The sequence below is a fragment of the Orcinus orca genome, chromosome 19 (assembly GCF_937001465.1).
Source record: "Orcinus orca chromosome 19, mOrcOrc1.1, whole genome shotgun sequence".
NCBI lineage: Eukaryota > Metazoa > Chordata > Mammalia > Artiodactyla > Delphinidae > Orcinus > Orcinus orca.
The window spans coordinates 51,441,494-51,466,887 of NC_064577.1; the positions used below are offsets into that span (position 1 = coordinate 51,441,494).

Here is a 25,394-nt window from a genome sequence, read left to right on the forward strand (position 1 = left end):
TTGTAGATATAAAGCTAATTTTTGTGGTTTGTTGTTAGATAAAGTTTGAAGGCCATGTTAGAACACCCGAAGCCGTGGAGATGTAGTGTTTTATTCTGAGCGTGAAGGCGACCCCTGGTGTTGTTTTTACAGTTACTACTACATGTTGATGATCGGTCTTGTTCTTAAGAAGAGAACGCTCATTGAGCGGTTTTGTTTGTAATTCTGTTCCGCTAAAGAACAATCAGAGTGCTTTTTTTTTTTTACACTTATAGCGGTTTAGCTATGTAGGTTGTTTCTAACCAAGTTAGGTTTCTTTTTTTCCTTACTCACCATGTGGTTTCAAAGTTCAAGCTTTAGAAATATCGTTAAAGCAAGTACAGTAGTCGAGCACTCCCTTCCGCCATTGTGAGGCAGCCCCTCCTTTAGAAGAGAAATCCCTGTCTCTTCCCAGTCTTCCCTGTAGCAGCACCATCCATTGAGTTGTTCCAGGCACAAACCAACATGTCAGCCTTTGAAACCTCCTTCCCTGACACCCCACCCCACCTCCTGCAGCAAGTCCACCAGTGAGTCCCATCCTGTCAACTCAACTTCCGGAACAGCCCACGTTTCTCCTTCTTCCTTGCTGAGCCCAAATGCGAGCCACCGTGCTGTCGCCTACAGACACGGTGGCAGTGGCCTCAGAAGTGGTCTCCACAGCTTCAGACCTCCCAGTGGCTTCCCTTCACACTTAAAATCCAGGCTCCCCAGGCCTTGCCTAGAAAATCCGCAGATACCTGCCTGCCTGCCTGCACCTGCCCCCTCCCTCCTACGCTGTGTTCTCCAGCTGTCTTCAGTTGCTGAAACACACAACCTTGTTCCTTTCCTTGGGTCTTTGCCTTCCATTCGTTGTTTTCTCTGCTTAAATGCAACCTCCAAAGAGAGGCCTTCCCTGAGCACCCAGATCTAAAGTAGCCAGCAAGTCCCTCTCTGTCTCGACACTTAAAATCCTCTGCGTGCCTCATCCTCTGGTCCTCTCGGGTGTTTGTCGTCAGCTCTCTCCCTCACTAGAATGTAAGCTTTTTGTGAGTAGGGGCCTCTGTTTGCCCAGTGCCTAGCGTGTCTTTATTTTACAACATGGAAAACTGGGATGATGGTTAAGGTGACACCTACCAGCTCGGCTGTTTAACAGACCGCACGCAAGTTACCTAGCCTTTCTGTGCCTCAGTTGCCCTGTCCATAAAACTGGCATATACTTGTATTGATCTCATAGTTAAAGCACTTAGAACGATGACCGGTGCCTGTCAAGCTCACGATAAATGGTAGCTAGTATTGTCGTAGCTGGCACTCAGGTATTTGTGGAGGGAAGAAATGATGTCAGATGCAGCAACCAGGTGTCTTTTAAAAACTCAGAAAGTGTGAACAGGTAGTACGGTCATGTGGTAAAAAGCCAAAAGGTTCTGCCTTCCGGCGCTGGTTCTCAGCCACCCAGTCCCCCTGTCCCTGCCTCAGTCACGGTGACCTCTTACCAGAGTTTGAAAGTCAAACCTGTAGGACAGCTTTGAATGAAACACCTAAGATAATATATATCTTACATATATCTTATTGCTCAATGGAATCAGCTAGGTTCTCACTAGCAAAGGCAACGGCCCACCCTTTCCTTTATAGCTTTTCAGGGGCGAGGTGGTTTTACCAGATCTGTGGAGGGAACGCCTCCTGGGCTTTAAAGACGCGGGTTGTCATTGGCTGTCATTCAGTATTATGTTAATTAAGTGTGGCTGTTTTAAAACTTGTTAAATTACATTTCCAGTTAAAATGTTAAAATGAGTTGGTAAGTGATAGCATTTGAAAGATTGTATTGGAAGAGCTCTTTCTCTTTTTTCCAGTAGACTTAGGAACGAGGAAATGATCTCGCCCTCAGTGTAAAGTGTGCGGCTCCCGCAGACCCAGCAGTGACTTGCGAGCTATGGTCAAGACTATACTTTCAGGGATCATTTCTATAGTTCGTTACTAGAGAAGTTTCTCTGAATGTGTAGAGCACCCGAAACCACGAGGAGGAGACGCAGTGTTCTCTCCTGAGCGTGAAGCTGGCTCTTGGCGTTGTTTTTGCAGCTGTCACTAGCCATTGATGATCGTTCTTCTCTTCTTTAGGGAGAGAAAGAGGGAGAGAGCGCCGTCTGAGTGGGTTCGTTTGTAGTTGTGTCTCGTTAAAGAACAGTAGGGGTGGCTTTTCTTCGTATTTCTTTTTCTTGTTTGCTTCACTTTTTGTGTCTCGCGATAGTCTGTAGATAGCTAGGGCTTGGGGTGGCTTACCGTGTGATTTCAGTGAGTGTTCAAGTTCTGCTGCTTACCTTGCTGTTTCTGGGTTCTCCGATTGTTGTTTCTTGTTCATCTTTGTTGTATTTCTGACTTGTAGGAGGGAGTTCCTTATTCCTTAATTGTAATCTATGAAGGTGGTTTTGCTCCTTGTCAGTCAAGTCCCTTGTGTTTATCTCATATCCTTTTTCTCCAATCATTTGTTGATTAAGGGTATTTTTTTCACTGTATTTGTTTTTTAGAAATTTTTGATGATGAATATTCTAGACTTCAAGGGGACACATTATAAGTTTCCGTTTCCTCCATCTTTTAGGGTTATTTCCAAGATTAAACGACGTGATCCAAGTTAGGGGGTTAGTACATGGCCTGGAAGTATTAAAGTACTGTAGAAATGATAGCTTTTTCTTTTTCAAAGAAAAGCGTAGCCCGCCGTGAAGTGATGGTTTTTGTTGGTAGGGGTTGGGGGTGCATAACCTTTCGTATTCAGGTGGCAAGTGATTTTTTCACAAATATAGCCTACGGGAATTTCCTGGTGGTTAGGTGTTTTCACCGCCAGGGCTCTGGTTCAGTCCCTGGCCAGGGAACTAAGATCCGGAAAGCTGCCTAGCGGGGCCAAAAAAGACCAAAAATGAAAGTGAACTTTAAACAGACCTGCTGATTAACAATAAAGGTGATAACAATTAAAAGTTTAAAAAAAATTCAGTAAAAATGTACAGAATTACCACATTTCGGGAATCCCTCCGGCTCCCCCAAAACACCAGAATACCACAAAACTACAGTTTTTGTTACTTTATTCAAAAAAAAATTTTTTTTTTTAATTCATCTTTGGCTGCGTTGGGTCTTCGTTGCTGAGCAAGGGCTTCCCCTGGTTGTGGCGAGCGGGGGCTACTCTTCGTTGCTGTGCGCGGGCTTCTCACTGCGGTGGCTTCTCTTGTTGCGGAGCACGGGTTCTAGGCACGCAGGCTTCAGTAGTTGTGACTCGCGGGCCCTAGAGCGCATGCTCAGTAGTTGTGGCGCACGGGCTTAGTTGCTCTCCAGCATGTGAGATCCTTCCAGGCCAGGGCTCGAAGCTGGGCCCGCCTGATTCTTAACCACTGCGCCACCAGGGAAGCCCTATATATATTTTTTTTAAATGAAGAGAAGTGCTTCAAAATACATCTCTTTGTTCCACACTTAAGATTGGCCCGGTACATTATTTTGAGAGAAATACTTACCCAGGTGAGCCCAATATGCACCCCTCACATCCACACTCACGTGAGTAACCAGCAGAATGTCTCAAAAGGCTCAAATCGAAATTTAGGATCTTAAAAGGTTAAAAGAAGATCTTTTATTATTATTTAAATATTATCTAAATATTTAAATATTATTTAAATTTTGTTGTTAATATTTATCATTATTATTTAAATATAGTAATATTTAAATAATACATCTTATTAAAATAAAATAATCTCACCCACAGACACCACCTGTAGTATTTAAGATTTGAAAACTAATCTGAGGCACCTGAGCACACCTTTGTCTTAAATTAGTCCCGGCAGTGTTGTTAGTGTTTTTAGAAACAGAAAGGCAGTAGGTTCTGATTGTCTGTCTGTCTGTCTGTCTGTAATAGGTCAATTAAGAACTGTAAGTCTTAGTATCCCTTTTCCTTTTTTTTTTTGGCCAAGCCATGCAGCATGCGGGATCTTAGTTCCCGAATCAAGGATCAAACCCACGCCCCCTGCAATGGAAGTGTGGAGCCTTAACCACTGGACCTCGACGGAAATCCCTAAGTCTTAGTTCCTTAAAGGAAAAAACAAAACAAACAAACAAACAAAACCTCTTAAGAGTGTTCAGAATTTTTTAAAGTTGTGTATGAAATGACAGTGTAACTGAACAGGACCCTATGGGACCTTTTGCTGGCAACGCCAAGGTCTTGAGTCCAAAATTGTTACCGAGCCAAACTTGGATCCGCTTGCCCGCCTGCAGTAAAGCCAATCTACTGACACCAGCTTGTGGTGAAGGAAAGTGCAGCATTTAGTGCGGGGAACCAAGCAAGGAGTCCAGGTAGCCAGTGCTTAAAAGGCCTGAACTCCTTGCTTGGCGCCCTGCAGTAAACTGCTGCACCGTCTATCACCACAGCCAAGTGTCAGTCAATTGGCTTTACTGTGTGTGGGCAAGTAGACCCAAGTTTGGCTCAGTAACAACAGTTTGAAAATCATTTATATGATATTCCTGGGAGTTCCCTGACGGTCCAGTGGTTAGGACTCAGCGCTTTCACTGCCAAGGGCCCGGGTTCAGTGCCTGGTCAGGGAACTAAGATTCTGTAAGCTGCACGGTGTGATCAAAAAAAAAGGGAAAGGAAGAGAGGAAGGAGAGAGAGAGAGAGAGGAAGAAAGGAAGAAAAGAAAGCAAGCAAGAAAGAAAAGAAAATCATTTAATATGATATTTCTGAAACGAGGGGAATGTGGAAAAATGTCTCCATCCATAAAAAGTATGTGGCTGCCACGGACCCAGCAGAGTTGTGGGGTTAAAGCCATTATTATGGTTTTAGGAGTTATTTCTATAGGTTGTTACTGGACGAGGTTCCAAGGTTCCTGTGTAGAGTCCTCGAAGTCCACGAGGAGGCGGGTTCTCCTCTGAGTGTGAAGCCAGCTCTTGGTATTGCTTCTGTAACTGCCTTTTGCCTTTGATGACTGTTCTTTTCCTCTGGAGGAGTAAGTAGAGGGAGGGAACACCATCTCAGTGGTTTCTTCTTATGTTACTGTCTCAGAATGTAGATGATTGGTTTCCGCTAGGGGGCCGTTTTCTGTATTTGTTTTTCACGTGTTCCAGGTGCACAACGCTTTTTAACCTGTGTAGTAGATGTGGTCTTTATCCTGACCTGACTATTGTGTAAGCCGTGATTTTTTTCAGTGAAATGAGGAAGAATCTGTCAGATGCAGTTTGGTTTTTGTCTTCTGATTGGATTTACAGGTCATGAGCTTTTTCACACAACAGGTGCAGCCCCAGGGTACTGACACAAAATTACCTCCCCTTTCTCTACTCTCCTTTCTGTCAGTCGAGTCACTCTCTCCCAACACAGCTAGGCAGACATCCCTTCTTGGCCTCTATGGTGATTTCTTTCTCTGTATCTCAGTCCAAGCTAAGGAAATACGACATATGTAGGACTAGGGTTTATAGGACTTTAGCGCAGAGGAGGAATGAAAGAAGGCGGAGTTTGGCCAAAGCACGGTGGGCAGAGAGCTAAGGGTAGTGGGCAGCTATTGAAGGAGAGTGACTACATCAGCTGTGCACTTTAAGGTCACTCTAAAAGCTATGTGGCGATGATACTTATGGGGAGGGGTGAGGTGGCAAGTGTGAGGACCAGTTAGGCACCTACTGCATTCATCTACCTGGGAGAAGATGGTAGCGATGATAGAGAAACACCAGACATGAAAGATATTTAAGTGGTAAAGTAGACAGGACTTGGGGGGGTTGATTTGTTGACGAAAATTCAATTAACTATCAAGAAGGAAAAAAAGGGAGTTTTATTTGAGCCAATCTGAGGATTATAACACAAGAAGCAGATTTTCAGAAAGCTGTTAGAAGTCGAAGACACAGTCATATACGTTTTCCAGACAGAGAATTGTAGTACCTCAAAATGACATACTGATAATTTACATAAAGTTCACCAAGGAACAGGTAGTCCAGGTGAGCTTGTACAGAGTAAGCAGCAAGACGCCGTGACCCCTTATGGAGTTCAGAAAGAACTCTATTCTTTTAAGAAGTCCCATTGCTGGTGTCAGAATGAAGAAAAAATATGGATCTTTACGGTTGAGCGGGCACTCCCATCTTTGAGGTGCTCTGATTAACGTGTAATGCAGATGCACACTGCACTTGGGAAGGAGGGAGGAGCCCCAAACACACACACACACACACACACAGAGAATTTTATGTTTAATTTTTTCTAGTCCTGCCTTGAAATATAACATTTTATTTCATCAGGTTCACTGACGGTATGGGCGAGAGGAGCTGTCAAGGATAATTGCCAGGTCTTGGGATTTGAACAGATGGGTGGATGGTGGTTCCATGTGTTAACGGGGGAAATGGAGGAGGAACTGAATCAGGTGGTGCAATGGGGTGGGCAGTGATGGTAGAGTTCAGTTTAGGGCACGTTTAGGAGAGATTTCTGACTTTTAGCGGATGTATGGCAAAGGAGTTAGAACTCCCACAGCAGACCAAGAAGGAGCAGCCAGAGAGGTGGGCGGCAAACCGCGTGAGGGTGCTTGATGGAAGCCCAGCGGGACACAGTGAAGTGTATGGAGAGCAGATGAGACATTAAGATGCTGATGGAAAAGTATCCACTGGCCCTGTGTGGGAAACGGAAACAGAAACTGGCTAGGTAGGGGTGGATTGATCACTGGAGGGATGTGAAGGCTTGCCAGTTGGTGGAAAGAGCTCCCAGGAGAACTCAGGCTGTGATGGAGAGCATAGGGGTGGGTGTGCATTCAGCTGGGGGAAGCGATAAGATGGGGGGATGCATTTAGGGTTTAATTAGGATGGGAGAGCAAGTGAGAATGCAGTTGGAAAGACTGAGTGGAACAGGAGAAATTGAGTTGTGGGAGGGAGCAGCTCCCCCCAGGCAGGAAGCCTTTGAGTCAGCCAGAGAAGAGGAGGAGTTCAGAGGTAGGTGGGTTCCTCCATGGAATGTGACCACACTGGGGGCTTTTCAACTGATGGGCTTCTAGTTCTTTGCCAAGTACGAGGAAAGATCATTGCTGAGGGAGGCTGGTGAGGAGGGGTAGGAGAGTTGAGAATAAAGAAGGAATTAACTAATCACCCTAGGCAGCAGGTGAGGAAAAGGCACCTCCTGAGGGTGTGCCCGCTCCACTTCCCTGCTATTGAAGCTCCTGGTCTTGGAAGCACATCCCCAGATTGCAGTCCATTTCTCTTTCTTCCACTGTAGCCATGCACCATGTAGTTCCTCCATGATTTTCTCCTTCTGGATCCGCAGTGGCCAAGCTTTCAGTGTGAGCCTAAATTAGTCCTTGGTCCTCTTTAAAGGTCGGGAGCTGTGAGAGAAGCGGTATATGCTCTGGAATTGACTCCTTGGTCTGTTATTTATTAGCTGTGGGTTCATGGGAAGTTCCTTGACCCCAGTCTGTCCCTCTGTAAAGCAGGTAGGTGTAGTACTAATAGCATCAACACGTGGGGTGGCTCTAAAGGTTAAATCAGTTAAAGCAAGTCCAGTAGTTGAGCACTCCCTTCCGCCATTGTGAGGCAGCCCCTCCTTTAGAAGAGAAATCCCTGTCTCTTCCCAGTCTTCCCTGTAGCAGCACCATCCATTGAGTTGTTCCAGGCACAAACCAACATGTCAGCCTTTGAAACCTCCTTCCCTGACACCCCACCCCACCTCCTGCAGCAAGTCCACCAGTGAGTCCCATCCTGTCAACTCAACTTCCGGAACAGCCCACGTTTCTCCTTCTTCCTTGCTGAGCCCAAATGCGAGCCACCGTGCTGTCGCCTACAGACACGGTGGCAGTGGCCTCAGAAGTGGTCTCCACAGCTTCAGACCTCCCAGTGGCTTCCCTTCACACTTAAAATCCAGGCTCCCCAGGCCTTGCCTAGAAAATCCGCAGATACCTGCCTGCCTGCCTGCACCTGCCCCCTCCCTCCTACGCTGTGTTCTCCAGCTGTCTTCAGTTGCTGAAACACACAACCTTGTTCCTTTCCTTGGGTCTTTGCCTTCCATTCGTTGTTTTCTCTGCTTAATGCAACCTCCAAAGAGAGGCCTTCCCTGAGCACCCAGATCTAAAGTAGCCAGCAAGTCCCTCTCTGTCTCGACACTTAAAATCCTCTGCGTGCCTCATCCTCTGGTCCTCTCGGGTGTTTGTCGTCAGCTCTCTCCCTCACTAGAATGTAAGCTTTTTGTGAGTAGGGGCCTCTGTTTGCCCAGTGCCTAGCGTGTCTTTATTTTACAACATGGAAAACTGGGATGATGGTTAAGGTGACACCTACCAGCTCGGCTGTTTAACAGACCGCACGCAAGTTACCTAGCCTTTCTGTGCCTCAGTTGCCCTGTCCATAAAACTGGCATATACTTGTATTGATCTCATAGTTAAAGCACTTAGAACGATGACCGGTGCCTGTCAAGCTCACGATAAATGGTAGCTAGTATTGTCGTAGCTGGCACTCAGGTATTTGTGGAGGGAAGAAATGATGTCAGATGCAGCAACCAGGTGTCTTTTAAAAACTCAGAAAGTGTGAACAGGTAGTACGGTCATGTGGTAAAAAGCCAAAAGGTTCTGCCTTCCGGCGCTGGTTCTCAGCCACCCAGTCCCCCTGTCCCTGCCTCAGTCACGGTGACCTCTTACCAGAGTTTGAAAGTCAAACCTGTAGGACAGCTTTGAATGAAACACCTAAGATAATATATATCTTACATATATCTTATTGCTCAATGGAATCAGCTAGGTTCTCACTAGCAAAGGCAACGGCCCACCCTTTCCTTTATAGCTTTTCAGGGGCGAGGTGGTTTTACCAGATCTGTGGAGGGAACGCCTCCTGGGCTTTAAAGACGCGGGTTGTCATTGGCTGTCATTCAGTATTATGTTAATTAAGTGTGGCTGTTTTAAAACTTGTTAAATTACATTTCCAGTTAAAATGTTAAAATGAGTTGGTAAGTGATAGCATTTGAAAGATTGTATTGGAAGAGCTCTTTCTCTTTTTTCCAGTAGACTTAGGAACGGGGAAACGATCTCGCCCTCAGTGTAAAGTGTGCGGCTCCCACAGACCCAGCAGTGACTTGCAAGCTATGGTCAAGACTATACTTTCAGGGATCATTTCTATAGTTCGTTACTAGAGAAGTTTCTCTGAATGTGTAGAGCACCCGAACCCACAAGGAGGAGACACAGTGTACTTTCCTGAGCGTGAAGCTGGCTCTTGGCGTTGTTTTTGCAGCTGTCACTAGCCATTGATGATCGTTCTTCTCTTCCTTAGGGAGAGAAAGAGGGAGAGAGCGCCGTCTGAGTGGGTTCGTTTGTAGTTGTGTCTCGTTAAAGAACAGTAGGGGTGGCTTTTTTTCGTGTTTCTCTTTTTTGTTTGCTTCACTTTTTATGTCTCGTTATAGTCTGTAGGTAGCTAGGGCTTGGGGTGGCTTACCGTGTGATTTTTCAGTCAGTGTTCAAGTTCTCCTGCTGTCCATGCTGTTTTTCGGTTCTCTGGTTGTTGAGAGGATCTTCGTTGTATTTCTGTTTTGTAGAAGGGAGTTCCTTTCCATTGGGAGACCCTTATCTCTTAATTGAAATCTACAGAGGCATTTTTGCTCCCTGTCAGTGTTTATCTCATATCCCTTTTCTCCAATCATTTGTTGATAAAGGGTATTTTTTTGATTGTATTTGCTTTTTAAAAGTTTTTGATGATTAGGGTTATTTCCAATATGAAACGGCGTGATTCAAGTTAAGGGGTCAGTACATGATCTGGAACATGTTAAAGTCCTGTATAAATGGTTGCTTTTTTTTTTCAAAGAAAAGGGTAGCCCACCTTGAAGTGATTGTTTTTGTTTGTAGGGGTTGGGGTGCATAACCTTTCGTATTCAAGTGGCAAGTGATTTTTTCACGAATATAGTCTACGGGAATTCCCTGGTGGTTAGGACTCGGTGATTTCACCACCAGGGCTTCGGTTCAGTCCCTGGTTAGGGAACTAATATCCCGAAAGCTGCGCAGCGGGACCAAAAAAGACAAAAAATGAAAATAAACTCTAAACAGACGTGCTGATGTTTAAAAATAAAGGCGATAAGTCTAAAGTTTAAAAAAAATTCAGTAAAAATGTACAGAATTACCACATTTTGGGAATCCCTCCGGCTCCCCCAAAGCAGCAGAACACCACAGAACTACAGTTTTTGTTACTTTATTCATAACTTTTTTTTTTTCTAAATTTATCTTTGGCTGCGTTGGGTCTTCTTTGCTGTTCGCAGGTTTTCTCTAGTTGTGTCAAGTGGGGCCTACTCTTCACTGCGGTGCATGGGCTTCTCCTTGCAGTGGCTTCCCTTGTTGTGGAGCACGGGCTCTACGTGCGTGGGTTTCAGTAGTTGCAGCACGTGGGCTCAGTAGTTTTGGCTCGGGCTCTAGAGCGCAGGCTCAGTAGTTGTGACGCACAGGCTTAGCTGCTCTCTGGCATGTGAGATTGTCCCGGGCCAGGGCTCGAACCTGTGTCCCCTGCATTGGCAGGCGGATTCTTAACCACTGCACCTGCAGGGAAGCCTTCTTCATGTTATTCTTAAAGGTGATTTTGTCAGTCTATGGCAATTGAGTCTTTCCCCCCCCCCCTTCAATGGGTGTTAAAGTAGTTAGTATCCTCCATCTGCCTTTTTGAATGAAGGGTTTCTGTGCTGTTGCTACTTTTCCTGGGTAAATTAGGCCTGGAATATACTGCAGGGAAATAGATACATGTCTGGTCCTTCATACTCTGTTGATTGACAAACAGATCTTGTAGTGAGCTATATATAGGAGAGGAAGGTTTACAAGGGAAATGGATTTAAAGTAGCTTTAAACATAATTGTGATATATCCTTAATTGTTTTAAGATGGTTTGTTCTTTTCCCCCTCAGTGCTATGATTTTTTCTTTTATGATGCTTGTTTAGCTAAATGCAATTTAAAATTCGCCTTGTTAGTCTAGTACGCTGATTTGTTTTTCATTTTCTTCATCTAAACATTTTTCTTCTGATTTTTGAGACTCCCTTTTAAATTTTTCCAGGCTAATAAATCAGATATTTTTCCTGACATCTACTTTAGGAATCTCTTCTGGTTTTATGTTGGGTCTCTTAATATATCACACTTGTCATTGAACCATGGGCTAGAAAAATCAACAAAATCTCTTAATTCTACTGAATATGATGTGATATAGTTCCCTTTAAGTAAAAGCAGGCTTAATTTCGTGTTGGAGGTGGTAATGCCTTTGAAAACTGCCCTTATTAAACAGCATATATTCAGGGAATTCCCTGGTTGTCCAGTGGTTAGGACTCCGTGCTTTCACTGCCGAGGGCCTGGTTTTGATCCCTGGTGGGGGAACTAACATCCTGCAAGCCGTGCAGTGCGGCCAAAAAAAGAAGAAGGAAGGATAAACAGGGGCTTCCCTGGTGACAGAGTGGTTAAGAATCCACCTGCCAGTGCAGGGGACACCGGTTTGAGCCCTGGTCCGGGAAGATCCCACACGCTGCGGAGCAACTAAGGCCGTGTGCCACAACTACTGAGCCTGCGCTCTAGAGCCCGCGAACCACAACTACTGAGCCCACGTGCCACACCTACTGAAGCCTGCACACCTAGAACCCGTGCTCCACAACAAGAGAAGCCACTGCATTGAGAAGCCCACACACCTCAACAAAGAGTAGCGCACGCTCGCCGCAACTAGAGAAAGCCTTCATGCAGCAACGAAGGCCCAACACAGCCAAAAATAAAAAGTAAATAAAGAAATAAAAGAGGTTATTTTAACCAGTGGAATCAAAGATATACATATATTCTAAAGTTGCTAACCTGCCTTTATGAAAGTGGTATCATACTAAACACATTCTGCAACTTGCTTTTCTCATTTTTTTTTGAAATTCACTTATTTATTTCAAGAAACATGAAAAGACAACAAAATCATGAGAAATCAACCTGTGCAATATCAGCAGATATTCAGAGGCTCTGTGCTGTTTTTTTGTTGTTGTTGTTTTGTTTTTAATGCTTAAAGAAAATAGATGATAATTTGATACTGTAAGTTTATAATTATTTATTTGGTTGTTTATTCAATGAATATGGAGCAGAGGGAATTTATACAGGAGCAAAAGAACAAAGGAGCCTACAAATGGCAAGTAGTTTAGTGTGTGTGTGTGTATGTGTGTGTGTGTTTGTGTTGTGTCTGAAGGATAGGTTATGTACGAGATGTTTTAGGAAGTAAAGACAAAGGCAGCTTGGAACCAGACTATAGGATGCCATAAATCCCAGGTTAAAGAGCTTCTACTGAAACGGAGCAGGACCCTATAGACCTTACCCCCGATGTCCTCAGCCTGCCTTTTGTCTGTGGAAAAACTTTAGCCAAAGAATAAGTTTAATGAGAGGAGTGATAAAATACAGAAGCAAAGAAAAGCAGTCAAACAGGAAAAACCATAATAGTTTAGTCAGTAATCAAAGTGAAGGACCTTTAGTTCCTTCTCGAGGGTTATAGGTAATATTCTGAGCCACATCCCGTGAGCTGTCTTATAGATACTGAAACCCCAACCGGGTGGAAGAAGTTAACTACATGATGACCAGGCTGTAGTCGTGACACAAGCTGCCACAATTCTGATAATTTGCCGCAAAGAAATGGAAACAAACCAACCCTGGAACTGAAGATTAACTGTACCCAAAACAGTCACGATGGCACTGGTTAGACCACTGCATGACCAATTTCAAGATGACTGTCAGAGCTGACTCTGCTGGTTCAGCTCTTGTCCACTGGTTGGGGTGGGGGAGTCGGCCTTTGGACAGGAGTCCACCTCCCCCCCCCACCCCGTTGCCTGCATCAAAATAAAGCAAACTTTCCTGTCCACCAAGCTTGCCTCTTTATTGGCTTTTGAGCGGCGAGCAGCTGGACCCCACTTGTGATTACAGTACTACACATAGCAAGACATGGGGTGCCACTGAATTTGGCATTCCTGAAAGCACCTGTATTACTTGCACAAAATAGATTATTTTTTAAGCTTAAATCCTATTAGTGGTTACAAGAATGTTGGGATTTTAATTTTTAATATTTATAGAGTAGTTGTTACTTGCTAAACTCTGTTAGATGCTTTAAATCCATCATTTTAGCTAATACCACTCATTGAACTCCCTAAAGTTGCCTGCCTGCTTATTAGATTTTTGCTTTCAATAGTGCATCTTGTCTATCTCTATTCTAATTGATAGAGATCTAATTCATTTAAATTAACTGCTTAATATTTTATTATCTGTATGTACCATAATTTATTCAGCTGTGCCTCTAATGGTGGATATTAAGATTTATTTTTTTGCAGTTTTGTATAACCAGAAACAATGCTTTGATAAAATACTTTGTAATGAATCTTTACATAATGGGGTTTTAATATTCAAAGCAGGATTTCTGGTTCAGGTTTTTAATAGATACTGCCGCACTGCTTTCCAAAAGCATTGTAACAGTTCACACTGCGAACTGCATTTAGGAGTGTCTGTTTTCCCACCTCTTCTCCAGCACTGAATGTTTTCTCATTTTTCAGTTTTTTTCAAGCTTTATGAGAAGTTTAACTTTCTTCCCACTATTTCAAGCCAGGCACCATGTTGTATTGGTTTATTGCATATTCCAGAGTTAGGTGAAATATCCACCGTTTCTAACGTTCCTGGCGGAGAGAACAGCTTGTGCAAAGGAACACGAGTATGTGGAAAACAGTACGTGGTTCATTATGGCTGAAGTGAGGGGGAGGGAATTTGGTGCAAAATAAGGCTGGAGAGGTGCGTGTGGGCCAGGCTGTGCTGGACCTTGTAAAGTATTTCTTTTCTGGCCTTGCCTTGTGGCATGCGGGATCCTAGTTCCCTGACCAGGGATGAAACCGGTTCCCCCTGCGGTGGAAGCGGAGTCTTAACCACTGGACCCCAGGGAAGTCCCTGTAAACTATTTAGAGAAGTTCTATCTTTAGCCCAAGAGTTGGGAAGCTACTAAAGCTTTAAGCAGGGTAATGATGTATTATCCTGCTTATTTAAAGACAATTTTTATCTACATAAATATTCCTTGGTTTGGAAAAAAATTCCAAATAATATTTATATGTTTGCTATTTTGATCACAGCATAAATGGTGTGCTTTGCAAACGTCATAGGTTTTTGGCTTCGGGTCTTTGCTTTCAGCATCCACTTTGTCTTGTAAGTTTTTCTCGTGAGACATCTTCCAGCGCCAGGCTAAAACGAGGCGAGTCCTCAAACTGCGGCGCACGTTGTAGTCGTAAGCGTTTTACGTAACCCTGATGCTGCGGAACTGCTGCGCGAAACGGGGCGGGGTTGGAAATAACTGGCGTGTGATTGGCTGTTTAAAAACCGTATGTTAATTAAATTGACAACTTGAAATGTTTTCTGAAACGTAGAAGGGTTCAAAATGCTTTGTCGGGCTTCGGTAGTGGAAAGATTCTTCAGACAACGTATTCCAGTGTACATTTTAAAAAGAATAGCGGTGTAAGAAAAAGTAACCATCAGTAAAATATGTGTGCATTTCCTCCACCTCGGAAAAACAGAGACGATTGTGTTAAGACTATACTTTCAGGGATCATTTCTATAGTTCGTTACTAGAGAAGTTTCTCTGAACGTGTAGAGCACCCGAACCCACGAGGAAGAGAGGGAGCGTTCTCTCCTGAGCGTGAAGTTGGCTTTTGGTGTTGTGTTTGCAGCTGCCTTTAGCCGTTGATGATCGTTCTTCTCTTCATTTCGAAGAGTAAGAGGGAGATGAACGTAGTCTGAGTGGTTTCGGTTTGAATGATGTATTATGAATAGACATTGGTCATATTTTGGTGGTTATTGCAGGAAGCGTCGGAGGGTATGTGTATACGTTACGTACCATAAGTGGGTTAGGGAGGTTTTTTTGTTTTATTTTCGTGTTTTGGGATTGTTGTTAAATATTGCTAAAGGTGTTACTGCTGTATCGGGTTTGTGGTGGTGGTTTAGGCGGGAGTTCAGTTTTTTGAAGTGGGTATAATTGAGAGTTGGGTTTTGTTCTTTTTTTTACTGTGCAGTATATGTAGTGAGGTTGTAGTGTTGTGGTTTGTTCTTTTTGTCTGTTTTTAGCAAATGGTTGGAGTAGTGACGTTGGGCTTTTTTTGTGGGTTGCTTTTCATACAGTGTATGACATAAATTGTTGGCTGTTGGTGAATTTTAAAACGAAGAGCAATTTTAATCTGCTTTTCCTTTTCCGCGTAGCAGCGTGTGGTGAAATGTTTTAGCAACGTTTTCCTGTATTTAGCACTTTAAAGTAAAGATGGTGGTTTACTTTTGATATGAGACCTTCTGTGTTATTTGGACTACTGAAGGTTTATCATTTTTCTTTTTCTTAAAAAAAGGGAAATTGCATTAGTAATACATTAAAAATACTGTAAAAACAAAGCTTAATTTTTGTTGTGTGTTTGTGTTGATCCTGGTGTTTTCTTTGCAGGCGTGTATGTCGATGCAGTTAACTCCCTGGGCCAGACAGCGCTTTTTATTGCAGCATTATTAGGCCTTACAAAATTAGTTGATGTCCTGGTGGATTATGGATCAGATCCAAATCAGTAAGTACAATGACATCACTACCTAGAAAATAAGTTTTTAAAATGAATTGAGGTATTTGGAAACTAATTTGGTAAGATTTTAAAAGAACCTTCACTAATTTATGCCAATGAAACACGTTTGTATTACCTAACGTTGAATCATGCTTTTGTTTATTTCACTTTTTTGGTTGTGCAACTTGCAGTGTCTTAGTTCCCCAACCAGGGGTGGAACCTGGGCCCCCAGCAGTGGAAGCACAGAGGCCTAACCATTGGACCACCAGGAAATTACCAGAAACATGCTTTTAACTGTAAATAAGGAGTTTTCTAAGCAGTTTTACTAGACCCTGTGAAATAAGTGAACCTTTCTACTCATTTAGTCATTAACAAGTACTATTTATGTATTTCCACCGCGCTTTGTAGTTTGTATGATCTGCACCTTAACATACCCCACAACCAAGTTCTTCACCAATTAATATATTTGGCATCACTTTGTCAGGATGACTTTTGTAGTTGTGGTTTAAAAGAATCTGAGTCCAAATTTTAATATGGAACAGCAACACAATGTACTGAATCAACGACAAGTGAACATTTCTTCTCTTTGTGTAGGACTTTTGCTTTTTCCAGGGCCTTCCCAGGCACTAGCTCACTAAAGCTTTACAACCAACTCTTCGACAGGGAACAGCAGGTATTTTTACAGTTCCCATTGGACAGAACCAGAAACAGATTTCGAGCGTTTATATGATTCCAGCCGATTTTCACAGGAATGCCAGAATAAACACAATCATAAGTCATAAAATAGCTTTCCCATCTTACAGAAGGAGGCCGCTTAATTTTTTTTTTTTAAGTATTGATGTTGAAAGCTTGTATGTTGTTATAAGATTGTTTGCTTAGTGGGAAAAACCTTGCAAGGTTGGAGAAGTATAAAGAAAAAAACCAATCAGCATGAGAATTCTGAAACCCAGACATAACACAGTGCACATTTTGCTTTGTTTCCTTCCAGAATTTTTCTGGACTTGCATATTTGCATATTTGTCTCTACTGTATCAGTGTTTAATATCAAAACTCAGAAATAAAGGGCTATCTCACTTGATGTTTGCAGATAACAGCTTTGTAGAGAGGCCATATTAGCCCTGCAGTTCCTCAGCAAAAATGCAGCATTTTCTAGTCATCTGCATTTGCATCTGTTTTGTGGAAGTTTAGAACTAGGTTCTTTAAAGAAGAAATTATTCAAACCTTTAATATTCCAGAAAGTTTAAATGGCTGGTCCATAATGGTGCATTGTGTTAATGATAGGGTTTGAGACCAGGAGCCCAGCACCTGAAGAAGTTCCCTTTTTAGAAATCCCCATGATGCCAGGGGGAGGTGGGAAAGGACAATATCAAGAGGAAGAAGGCAGACCCTGTAGCTTGTTATTTTGTGATAGGAATGCTTTCATGTACTTTAAAAATATGTTCCATCAAGGGAAGGGAAATTTCTGGAGGGAAGTTGTATTCCTAAGTGCTCAATGGAAATGCTGTGATGGCCTGGGCTTATTGAGGTCACAGAGTCAGATGCCTGCAGGACTAAGTGGGGTCAGTGGGTACAGGCTCTGTCTAAGGAGCATCTGTTGCAGCTGGGCAGAAAAGGAAGCCATGGAGGCCAAATCTTCCAAATTTCCAAGAGGCTGGAAATCCCAGTTTTTATTGTGAAATCCCCAAAGTGTTAAGTATTGTCCATTACTTTAAATTCTTTTTATAAACACTATGTGGACCAAATAAAACATGCCTCTGGGTTGCCAAATCAATCTGTGGGCCTCCAGTTTTCAACCTCTAGGATAAATTAATAAAACAATACACATTTTGATATCACTTGGACCTGGATTCCCTTGTAAGGGTTAGTTGGGTATAAAAAACATTATTTTTTTCTTCCTTAGCATTCACAAGAAATGACAAATAATATCTTCTCTCTCCCTACCCAGCTCTCTTACTATTTATGGGAAGAATGATTAGAAGGCTGTAAAACATTATACAAATTTATTTTTAAAGCAAGGAGGGGGCTTCGCTGGTGGTGCAGTCGTTAAGAGTCCACCTGCCGATGCAGGGGTCACGGGTTCGTGCCCCGGTCTGGGAAGATCCCACATGCCGCAGAGCGGCTGGGCCTGTGAGCCATGGCCGCTGAGCCTGTGCGTCCGGAGCCTGTGCTCCGCAAAGGGAGAGGCCACGACAGTGAGAGGCCCGCGTACCGCAAAATAACTAAATAAACAAAAAAATAATAAAATAAAGCAAGGAGATATTACATTTCCCATAGCGCAGTGTGCTGGACTGCTTATCAGACCCAGCAATAAGGGAGAGCTCACAATGAGATATCCCAGCGGTTCCCAGATGCCTGGGTACAGGCCAGCCTCATTGGCGTCAGCTGGGGAACTTGTAAAAAGTACACATTCCTGGGCTCTATGCTTGCAGGTTATGATTCAGTCTGTTGTGTAGTCTGAGAATCTGTATTTTTGACAAATATCCCAATGACTTATTAAGTAAATTATGGTAAATCTGTACATTGGAATACTATGCAGCTGTTAAAAAAGAATTGAGGTGACTTGTATGTTCTCATATGGAAAATTCTCCAACATATACTTTAAAATTTTTATTTATTTATTTATTTATTTATGGCCATGTTGGGTCTTCATTGCTGCACGTGGGCTTTCTCTAGTTGCGGCGAGCGGTGCTGTTCTTTGTTGCAGTGCGTGGGCTTCTCATTGCTGTGGCTTCTCTTGTTGCAGAGCACGGGCTGTAGGCGCATGGGCTTCAGTAGTTGTGGCACGTGGGTTCAGTAGTTGTGGCTTGCGGGCTCTAGAGTGCAGGCTCAGTAGTTGTGGCGCATGGGCCTAGTTGCTCCACAGCATGTGGGATCTTCCTGGACCAGGGCTTGAACCTGTGTCCCCTGCATTGGCAGGCGGATTCTTAACCACTGCGCCACCAGGGAATTCCCTCCAAGATATACTATTAAATGAAAAAATGTAAAAGCATAACAGTTAATATAGCACGTTCTTTTTGTTTTGGCCACACCATGCGGCTTGTGTGATCTTAGTTCCCCGACCAGGGATTGAACTCAGGCCCTCAGCAGTGAAAGTGCTGAGTCCTAACCACTGGACTGCCAGGGAATTCCTAATATAGCATATTCTTATTCCTACTTGTATATGCATAGAAAATTTCTGGAAGGATACAAAAACTTGTAACAGTAGCTGCCTCTCGGCAAGAGAACTGTGTATGGGTCTGGAATTGGGAGACTTCTTCTTATCTTTATTATCTCCTTTTTCATTTTATTTCTTCTTCTCCTTCCCTTTCTGCTTCCTCCTACCATTTGTGTTTCGTTTTAAATTAAAGAGAGCAAGCTCTGGGACTTTCCTGGTGGTCCAGTGGTTAAGACTCCACACTCCCAACTGCAGGGAGTGCGGGGGTTTGATCCCTGGTCAAGGAACTAAGATCCCGCATGCTGCTGGGTGTGGCCAAAAAAAAAAAAAAAAAGAGCAAGCAAGCTCTGCAGGTGATTCTGACGTGCAACCAGGTTAGGAAACCACAGCTACACATCACATCTCTACATCTCACAAAGGCTGTCCCTTCATGTCTCAGATAGTTTACTGGTTTTGGTTAAATTTTTCCGAGCTGTAGATGCTTGACCAGATTGCTGATGCCAAGGTCTATGGGCCTCACCATAGGACTTGGGAGGTAGAGACATTCTCACGTGAGGTGGTCTCTGGTGAGGCTGTGCTTCACCAGCCTGACCACAGGGCGCTACAGACGTGAAGAAATTGCTTCAGGGCAGCCAGTATCAGGGGGCTGTGGGGAAAGAACACTGGATTTCGAACCAGACCCATACCTGGGTGTGAATCTTGGCTTTGCCCTTTCGTTTCCTCATCTATAAATTGAGAAATAATACTGCCTTGAAGGGTGGAGGTAAACATGGAAAAGGGGAATGTATATAAAACTTCTGTGAGGCCCCAGATAGGTGTTGTTAGGCCTCACAAATGGTGTTGTTACAGTTCTCATCACCAAAGGTTGCCTTTGTAGAAAAGGAGCCCTGTGTTACCCATGGAAGGGGAAGAGTGTTGCCATGGATGCTCATTGTACCCCTCCCCCATCTCCAGCCGCTGCTTTGATGGGAGCACTCCTATCCATGCAGCAGCGTTTTCAGGCAATCAGTGGATCCTCAGCAAACTGCTGGATGCAGGGGGTGATCTTCGACTCCATGATGAGAGGGGTCAGAGCCCGCAGACCTGGGCTCTGGCAGCAGGGAAGGAACGCGGCACCGCGGTAAGTGTGGGCCCGCTCTGCAGGCACACCCAAGGCAGAGCACAGGGCTGGGAGTCAGGCGCCCAGGGGCAGAGGCTGGTCCTGGGGGCAGCACAGGACTTGTAGTGGCCTTGCCATTGACATTGGACACACAGGCCTGGGTTGAAGCAAGTTAACCAACTGTAAACCTTGGGCAAGTCTAGTGAACTTTTCTGGTCATCCATTCAGTGGGGAGGGAGAACAACTGTAATTTTGTCTGACCCTTAACTAGCACTTGTTGTGCATCAGACGTTCTGAATTAAATTAAATACTCATTTAATCTTTACAACAACCCTCTCAGGTAGGTACTATTATTGTCCCCATTTTACAGATGAGGAAACTGAAGTGCATTGACATTAAGTAACTTGTCTGTAGCCACTCGCTGGCAGGCATAATGTGTTTTAATGAGGGCTAAATAATCTAACAAATGTAAAGGGCACGTGGAGGGAAGGGGGAGATGGGCAGATTCCCTTCCCTCTGGTTCTCCTGCTCAATAGCTATTGGGCCTTGGACAAAAGTTAAAATACTCCTCCTGCCTCAGTTTCCTCATCCGTTGAATGAAGGATTTGGAGGCAATTATTGCCAAATGAGCTCCCTGAAAATCTCATTCCATGTCTTTAGGATATGGAATCTCATTCCATATCTCATTCCATATCTTTAGGAAGTCACTTGGGCCCTTCCCTTTCCAGAGATTTCCCTGTGGGGCGCTTCTGTCTCCTCAGAGCACTCCCCTCAGACCATTCCAATCCCACTGAAGGCCAGGGTGGCCATTAGCTGTGTGGGCATTGACTGTCTCTGCCGTGTGTTGCAGATGGTGGAGTTCATGCAGCGCTGTGCCGCGCACATGCAGGCCATCATCCAGGGCTTCTCCTATGACCTCCTGAAGATTGACTCCCCTCAGCGGCTCATCTGTGGCCTGTCCCGGTTTGGGGGCCTCATGCAGGGGTGAGTGCTGCCTCAAGCAGACTGGGATGTTCTGCATCACCCCCGCCTTCCTTGTGGGAGCCCTCGGTCCCCTCCACATTGGTCCCTTCCAGCAACTGGCCCACCCAAAGGGGTGAGCTTGGAGGGAGAGGATATTGCCATGGAAACCTTCAGTTGTCCCCCGGCTTCCAGGAACGTCTTGGGGAAATGAATTCTGGGCTCCAGTGGGAACCACCCCATGGTTAGCAGGGAAGGAAGGAACTTTTCAGGCCTGGGCTGCCCAGCAGAAAACACTTTCTTAGCAGAGCAGCTGGCTAGCTTTTTTTTTTTTTTTTGTCATCTCGGAACCATGGAAAACGTGTTCCTTTATTGGAACATGCATCCTTTATCTCCTAAGGTTGCAAAAGACACAAATGCTTAATTTAAGGTTCCTTGGGCTGTTTTAAGCTGGTGTAAGACTTGCTGCCACCTGGGTGGGCAGCCTCCCCTTGTCCCCATCACAGCTGCAGGAGGTGAGCTCCATCCACGCTTCTTTTCATGCTCAGGAGAGTTATTTTAAGTTCCCTGGGCTTTAAGACTTAGGATTTATATGTGGAAAATTCTTTCCATTTTGATTTTCTCTGACAGCATCTTTTTCTGTGATCAGGGTGAGTAGACTTGTCACACTCTTCACAGGCTCCCGCATCCCATTCTGTGCACACTGAGTCCTGGTTTTCCTCTCATGACCTGGATGCTTCTCATGCAAGATGAGTTAACGATTCCCTCGAGGACCAGTTACTCCTAACTGCTCTTCTTGCTGCCACTCTTGTCCGTCTTGGTTCTTTACTCAACATCCAGAATGACCTTTTAAAAATGAAAATCGAATTGTGCCACTCACTGCTAAAAACCCTTTCAGGGTCTTCCCCAAGGCTATCAGGTTAAACTCCCAAATCCCCCATCTGGCCTTGGAGCCCATGCTTGGTTCAGCTCTTCCATCTCTCACACCTCCGCTCCTGCCAGCGGTAGGATCTTGGCAGACCAAGTTCCTCCTAAAAGAGCCAAAGCCTAGTCCCTGCTGCTGTTTTGTGACCTCAGGCCAGCAGGTTTCCCCTTTCTGGCTCCATTTTTCCCATCTGTAAAATGAGAAAGTTGGACAAGGTATGCTTTATGATTCTTTCCAACTTTGACCATCTCTGTTCGTTATCTGTTGTACTAATCCCAAACTTAGTGGCTTCAAACAACAATAAATATTTGTATCTCACATAATTTCTGTAGGTCAGGAATGGCTACACCCAACTCAACCATTCCAATAGGAATGGCTGAGTTGGGTGGCTCTGGCTCAGGGTTTCTCATGAAGATGTGGTCAAGATGCAGCTTGGGCTGCAGTCATCTGGGACTGGAGGATCCAGTTCCAAGGTGGTTCACTTGCATGGCTAGCAAATTGGTGCTGGGTGTTGGGCCTCCCCATTAGGCTGCTGGAGTGTCTTCACAACATGGCAACTGGCCTCCTCTAGAGCAAGTGCTGCGAGAGAGATCAGGGCAGAAGTCCCGGGGGTCTGGCCTTGGAACTCACACCACTCCGTCATTTCTGCAGTATTCCATTAGGTTAACAGGCCAGCCCTCTCTGACCTGTGTGTGGCTACACAAGGGCATGAATACCAGGAAATGGGAATCACTGCGGCCCTCTCAGAGGCTGACTTCCACTGTCAAGTAGTAAAGACAAAACCAACTACGCATTCTGACAGCTTGGTTCAGCTTTGTTCCTCTAGATATGGGTAGTTAATCCTTACTTTTCTCCTCCTCTTTTAAATATTTCTAGAAGCCCTAATGGCTCTCCTAACCGACTGCCTAAAGCTGGAGTCATTTCTGCCCAAAATATCTACAGCTTTGGCTTTGGAAAGGTAAGAGGTTGCTACCAACACTCAATGTTTGCAGGACTAACTGGGGAATCACCCAGCCCTGGCTCTGGTCCCAGGGCCCACAACTGTGTCCAACTCTTCCTTCCTATGGAAAGTTAAAATACTCCCTCTCCAAAGTGTTTTTTTTGTTCTTTACTGCTCTTGCAGGACAAGTACCACCTCTTAGTGTTCTTGTCCTTACTGAAAAATGATGAAAACCTCGGAGAGTTCTCTTGAATGCCTTTGGGCTAGATTTGGGGAGTTTTAGACAATGATCCTTTAATTCCCAGCGAAGGCCCCAGGCATGTTCTGTGGGTGTCTCAAGAGGCGCCTGAGGCCTGGTGCTTCAGGCCGGCATCTGACCTCTTTCCGTGAGCCTCTGGTTTCCTCGCCAGCAAAAGGGAAAGGGTATTACAACCTTGCAGCGCCTCTTGGAAGATTAAAGATAATAAAAAGAATTATGTCCGGTGCATAGGGGTATTCAGCAAATTGATAACTAGCAGCTCTCTCTATTTTTAGCTGGCTGGTAAAGTTCTGGAGGAGTTTTTCCCCACCATTTGAAGCTGTGCTTTGCTTTCAGTTTTATCTCACAGGGGGCACGCAGCTGGCTTACCTAGGATCTCTTCCAGTAATTGGAGAAAAGGAAGTGATTCAAGCTGACGATGAGCCCGCCTTCTCTTTCTTCAGTGGCCCCTACATGGTCATGACCAAGTAAGTGGAAGCTGGCCAGTGGAGGTGAGACTTAGTCCCACAGGAAGGATGGACTTTAGTGACTTCCTTGTGTGTGGAGGGTTTCTGCCCAAACACAAGGACACACTGAAAAGCAGATGTCTAGATCAGGATTTCTCAGCCAGGACACCATTGACATTTTTGTTATCCTTTATTGTTGGGGGCTGTCCTGTGCACTGTAGGATGTTTAGGAGTGTCCCTGGTTTCTACTCACTAGATGCCAGTAGCAGCTGTGTTTGCCTCCCCTCAACCCCCTACATTTGTGATTGTGACAACCAAAATGTCTACAGACAAGGCCAAATGGCCCCTTGTTGAGAACAACCGCTCTGAAAGATTACTCATGACAGTGTTTCAACCTTTCTACTCTCTAGAGAATTAGAGGCAGCATAGGGGTGACTGTCTGGCCTCAGGTCAAAGGGTACTGAAGCCCTGCATGGCTCTCACCAGCCAAATGCAGCAGAGGCGGCAGTAATAGGATTTGGCTGTGATGAAAGCCCCTGGGACGTTCTCAGTCCCCAGAGGCCTGCCTGCTGCGGGGTCACAGGAGTTGTCCTGGCCAAGGTCTCTTGTCCTCCTTGGACCTGGCTGCCTCTTCCCTGCTTAGAAGTCACACCCTTCTAAAAAGGCCTTCACAGACCCGCAAGGCTCTGTATCCCCTGCGGATATGCTTCTTGTTTTCCTGCCCGTGCCGCAGATCTGTTGTCACATCCCCTCTTCTTCTGTCCACTGCTGTGGCCTTTGCCCACGTCATCACTGTCCCTCCCCCAGGCTAGCCTCCTAACTGGCCTCTCATTCTCCAGACCACCCCTGCCCTCCCATTCCCCATGCTGCTGGTACCCTTGTCTTTCTAAAATACAAACCTGATCAAGTCCCTCCCTCCCTTAAATCCTTCAGTGACTTCCTGCCACCTGCACTAAGTCCCTGAAGTGCTTTAGGCCCCCGGGGGTGGTAGGAGGGAGGACCCAGCAGTGCTGGGGTGGGGGCTTTACAGAGTCTGTATAAACACTGCTTCTCTGATCTCTGGCTACAGAGCTCCTCACTGAAGCAGTGGCTGCTCACTCCCTTCTGCTCCCACTCTCTCCTGCCCTTGTAGCCTGCTGTGGAACGGGAGCAGGGTCACAGTGAAGGAGCTGCATCTTCCCACCCACCCGCACTGCCGCAGGCGGCGGCTGGCTGACTTGTTAATTGCTGAGCTAGAGCACAGCAGGTGAGAAGAAAACCCAAGAGCATTTCAGACCCAAGTTCAGGGCTGTGCAGGGCTGTGCCTCAGGGTGGAGACCAGCCCCCTCAGCCTTAGCATTTCCTCGTTGTAGGTTGATTTGACTTCCCAGGGCTGCCAAGAAAGAAGAAGAACTCATGAATAGCCTGAGTGTGGGGGTGGTAGGGGCTCAGTTCTGTCAGCTGACCAACTCCCCATGACACATGTCTCTGAGGTGCAGCCTTCAGGCCTGGCGGGCTCTTCTGCAGCCCCTGAGGCCCACCTTATTTTGGGCCCTGTGCCCATCAGGTCAGCGTGTGCAAGACTATCTTCGTAGAGCATGGCTCTGCTGGAGACCCACGTGTCTGAGGAACCATGTCTCTCCTTTGAGGACACGCTGATGGGTCTCAGTACCTTAGGTTTCCTGTGGCTCAGGCGTTAATCTTTCAAAGGGGCAGGAAATCCATCCTCAGTTTCATACCAGGGCTGCTGAGGCCTTGGAATAGGCCCTGGCTCATCGAGTTCTCTCCTGAGGAAATCACTCAACTCCTGTAAAGCCAGATCCTTCCTTTTGGAGAAGTCATCCTAAAGGGACTCAAGGAGGCTGGAAGGGCTCATAGACGCAGCATGGATTTTTTTTTTTAATATTTATTTATTTATTGCTGTGTCGGGTCTTATTGCAGCACGCGGGATCTTCCTTTGCGGTGCACAGGCTCAGTAGTTGCAGCACGTGGGCTCAGTTGCCCTGTGGCACGTGGGATCTTAGTTCCGTGACCAGGGATCAAACCCACGTCCCCTGCATTAGAAGGTGTATTCTTAAGCACTAGACCACCAGGGAAGTCCCCACAGCGTGGATTTTGATATGAGGGTCTATGACC

The 25,394-nt window shown here is 45.1% G+C and overlaps 1 protein-coding gene, 4 non-coding genes and 1 pseudogene across 19 annotated transcripts in view; all 6 read left to right on the plus strand.

Annotated features, from left to right (window-relative positions):
* LOC117202122 (uncharacterized) lies at window positions 1-191 on the plus strand (annotated as a pseudogene).
* A 1,739-nt stretch (window positions 192-1,930) lies between these two features.
* On the plus strand, window positions 1,931-2,144 carry LOC117202118 (small nucleolar RNA U3). Its single transcript, XR_004484304.1, has one exon. It is a non-coding gene; the product is annotated as a small nucleolar RNA U3 (small nucleolar RNA).
* Window positions 2,145-4,790: 2,646 nt separating this feature from the next.
* LOC117202121 (small nucleolar RNA U3) lies at window positions 4,791-5,000 on the plus strand. Its single transcript, XR_004484307.1, has one exon. It is a non-coding gene; the product is annotated as a small nucleolar RNA U3 (small nucleolar RNA).
* A 4,049-nt stretch (window positions 5,001-9,049) lies between these two features.
* LOC117202119 (small nucleolar RNA U3) lies at window positions 9,050-9,263 on the plus strand. Its single transcript, XR_004484305.2, has one exon. It is a non-coding gene; the product is annotated as a small nucleolar RNA U3 (small nucleolar RNA).
* Window positions 9,264-14,472: 5,209 nt separating this feature from the next.
* TEX14 (testis expressed 14, intercellular bridge forming factor) overlaps window positions 14,473-25,394 on the plus strand; it is a 57,880-nt gene continuing 46,958 nt past the window's right edge. For 6 of the 15 annotated variants that reach the window (XR_007473588.1, XR_007473589.1, XM_049702306.1 and 3 more), the window contains exons 1-7: window positions 15,391-15,505; window positions 15,688-15,792; window positions 19,605-19,770; window positions 20,600-20,733; window positions 22,511-22,592; window positions 23,170-23,300; window positions 24,412-24,525. Coding sequence is in view for 11 of the 15 variants with exons in the window: in XM_049702306.1 (XP_049558263.1) it covers window positions 20,600-20,733; window positions 22,511-22,592; window positions 23,170-23,300; window positions 24,412-24,525 (461 nt within the window). In the remaining 4 variants the exon portion in view is untranslated. The other 9 variants (XM_033431680.2, XM_049702307.1, XM_049702310.1 and 6 more) reach the window with 6 other exon arrangements.
* Window positions 14,493-14,707, plus strand: LOC117202120 (small nucleolar RNA U3). Its single transcript, XR_004484306.1, has one exon. It is a non-coding gene; the product is annotated as a small nucleolar RNA U3 (small nucleolar RNA).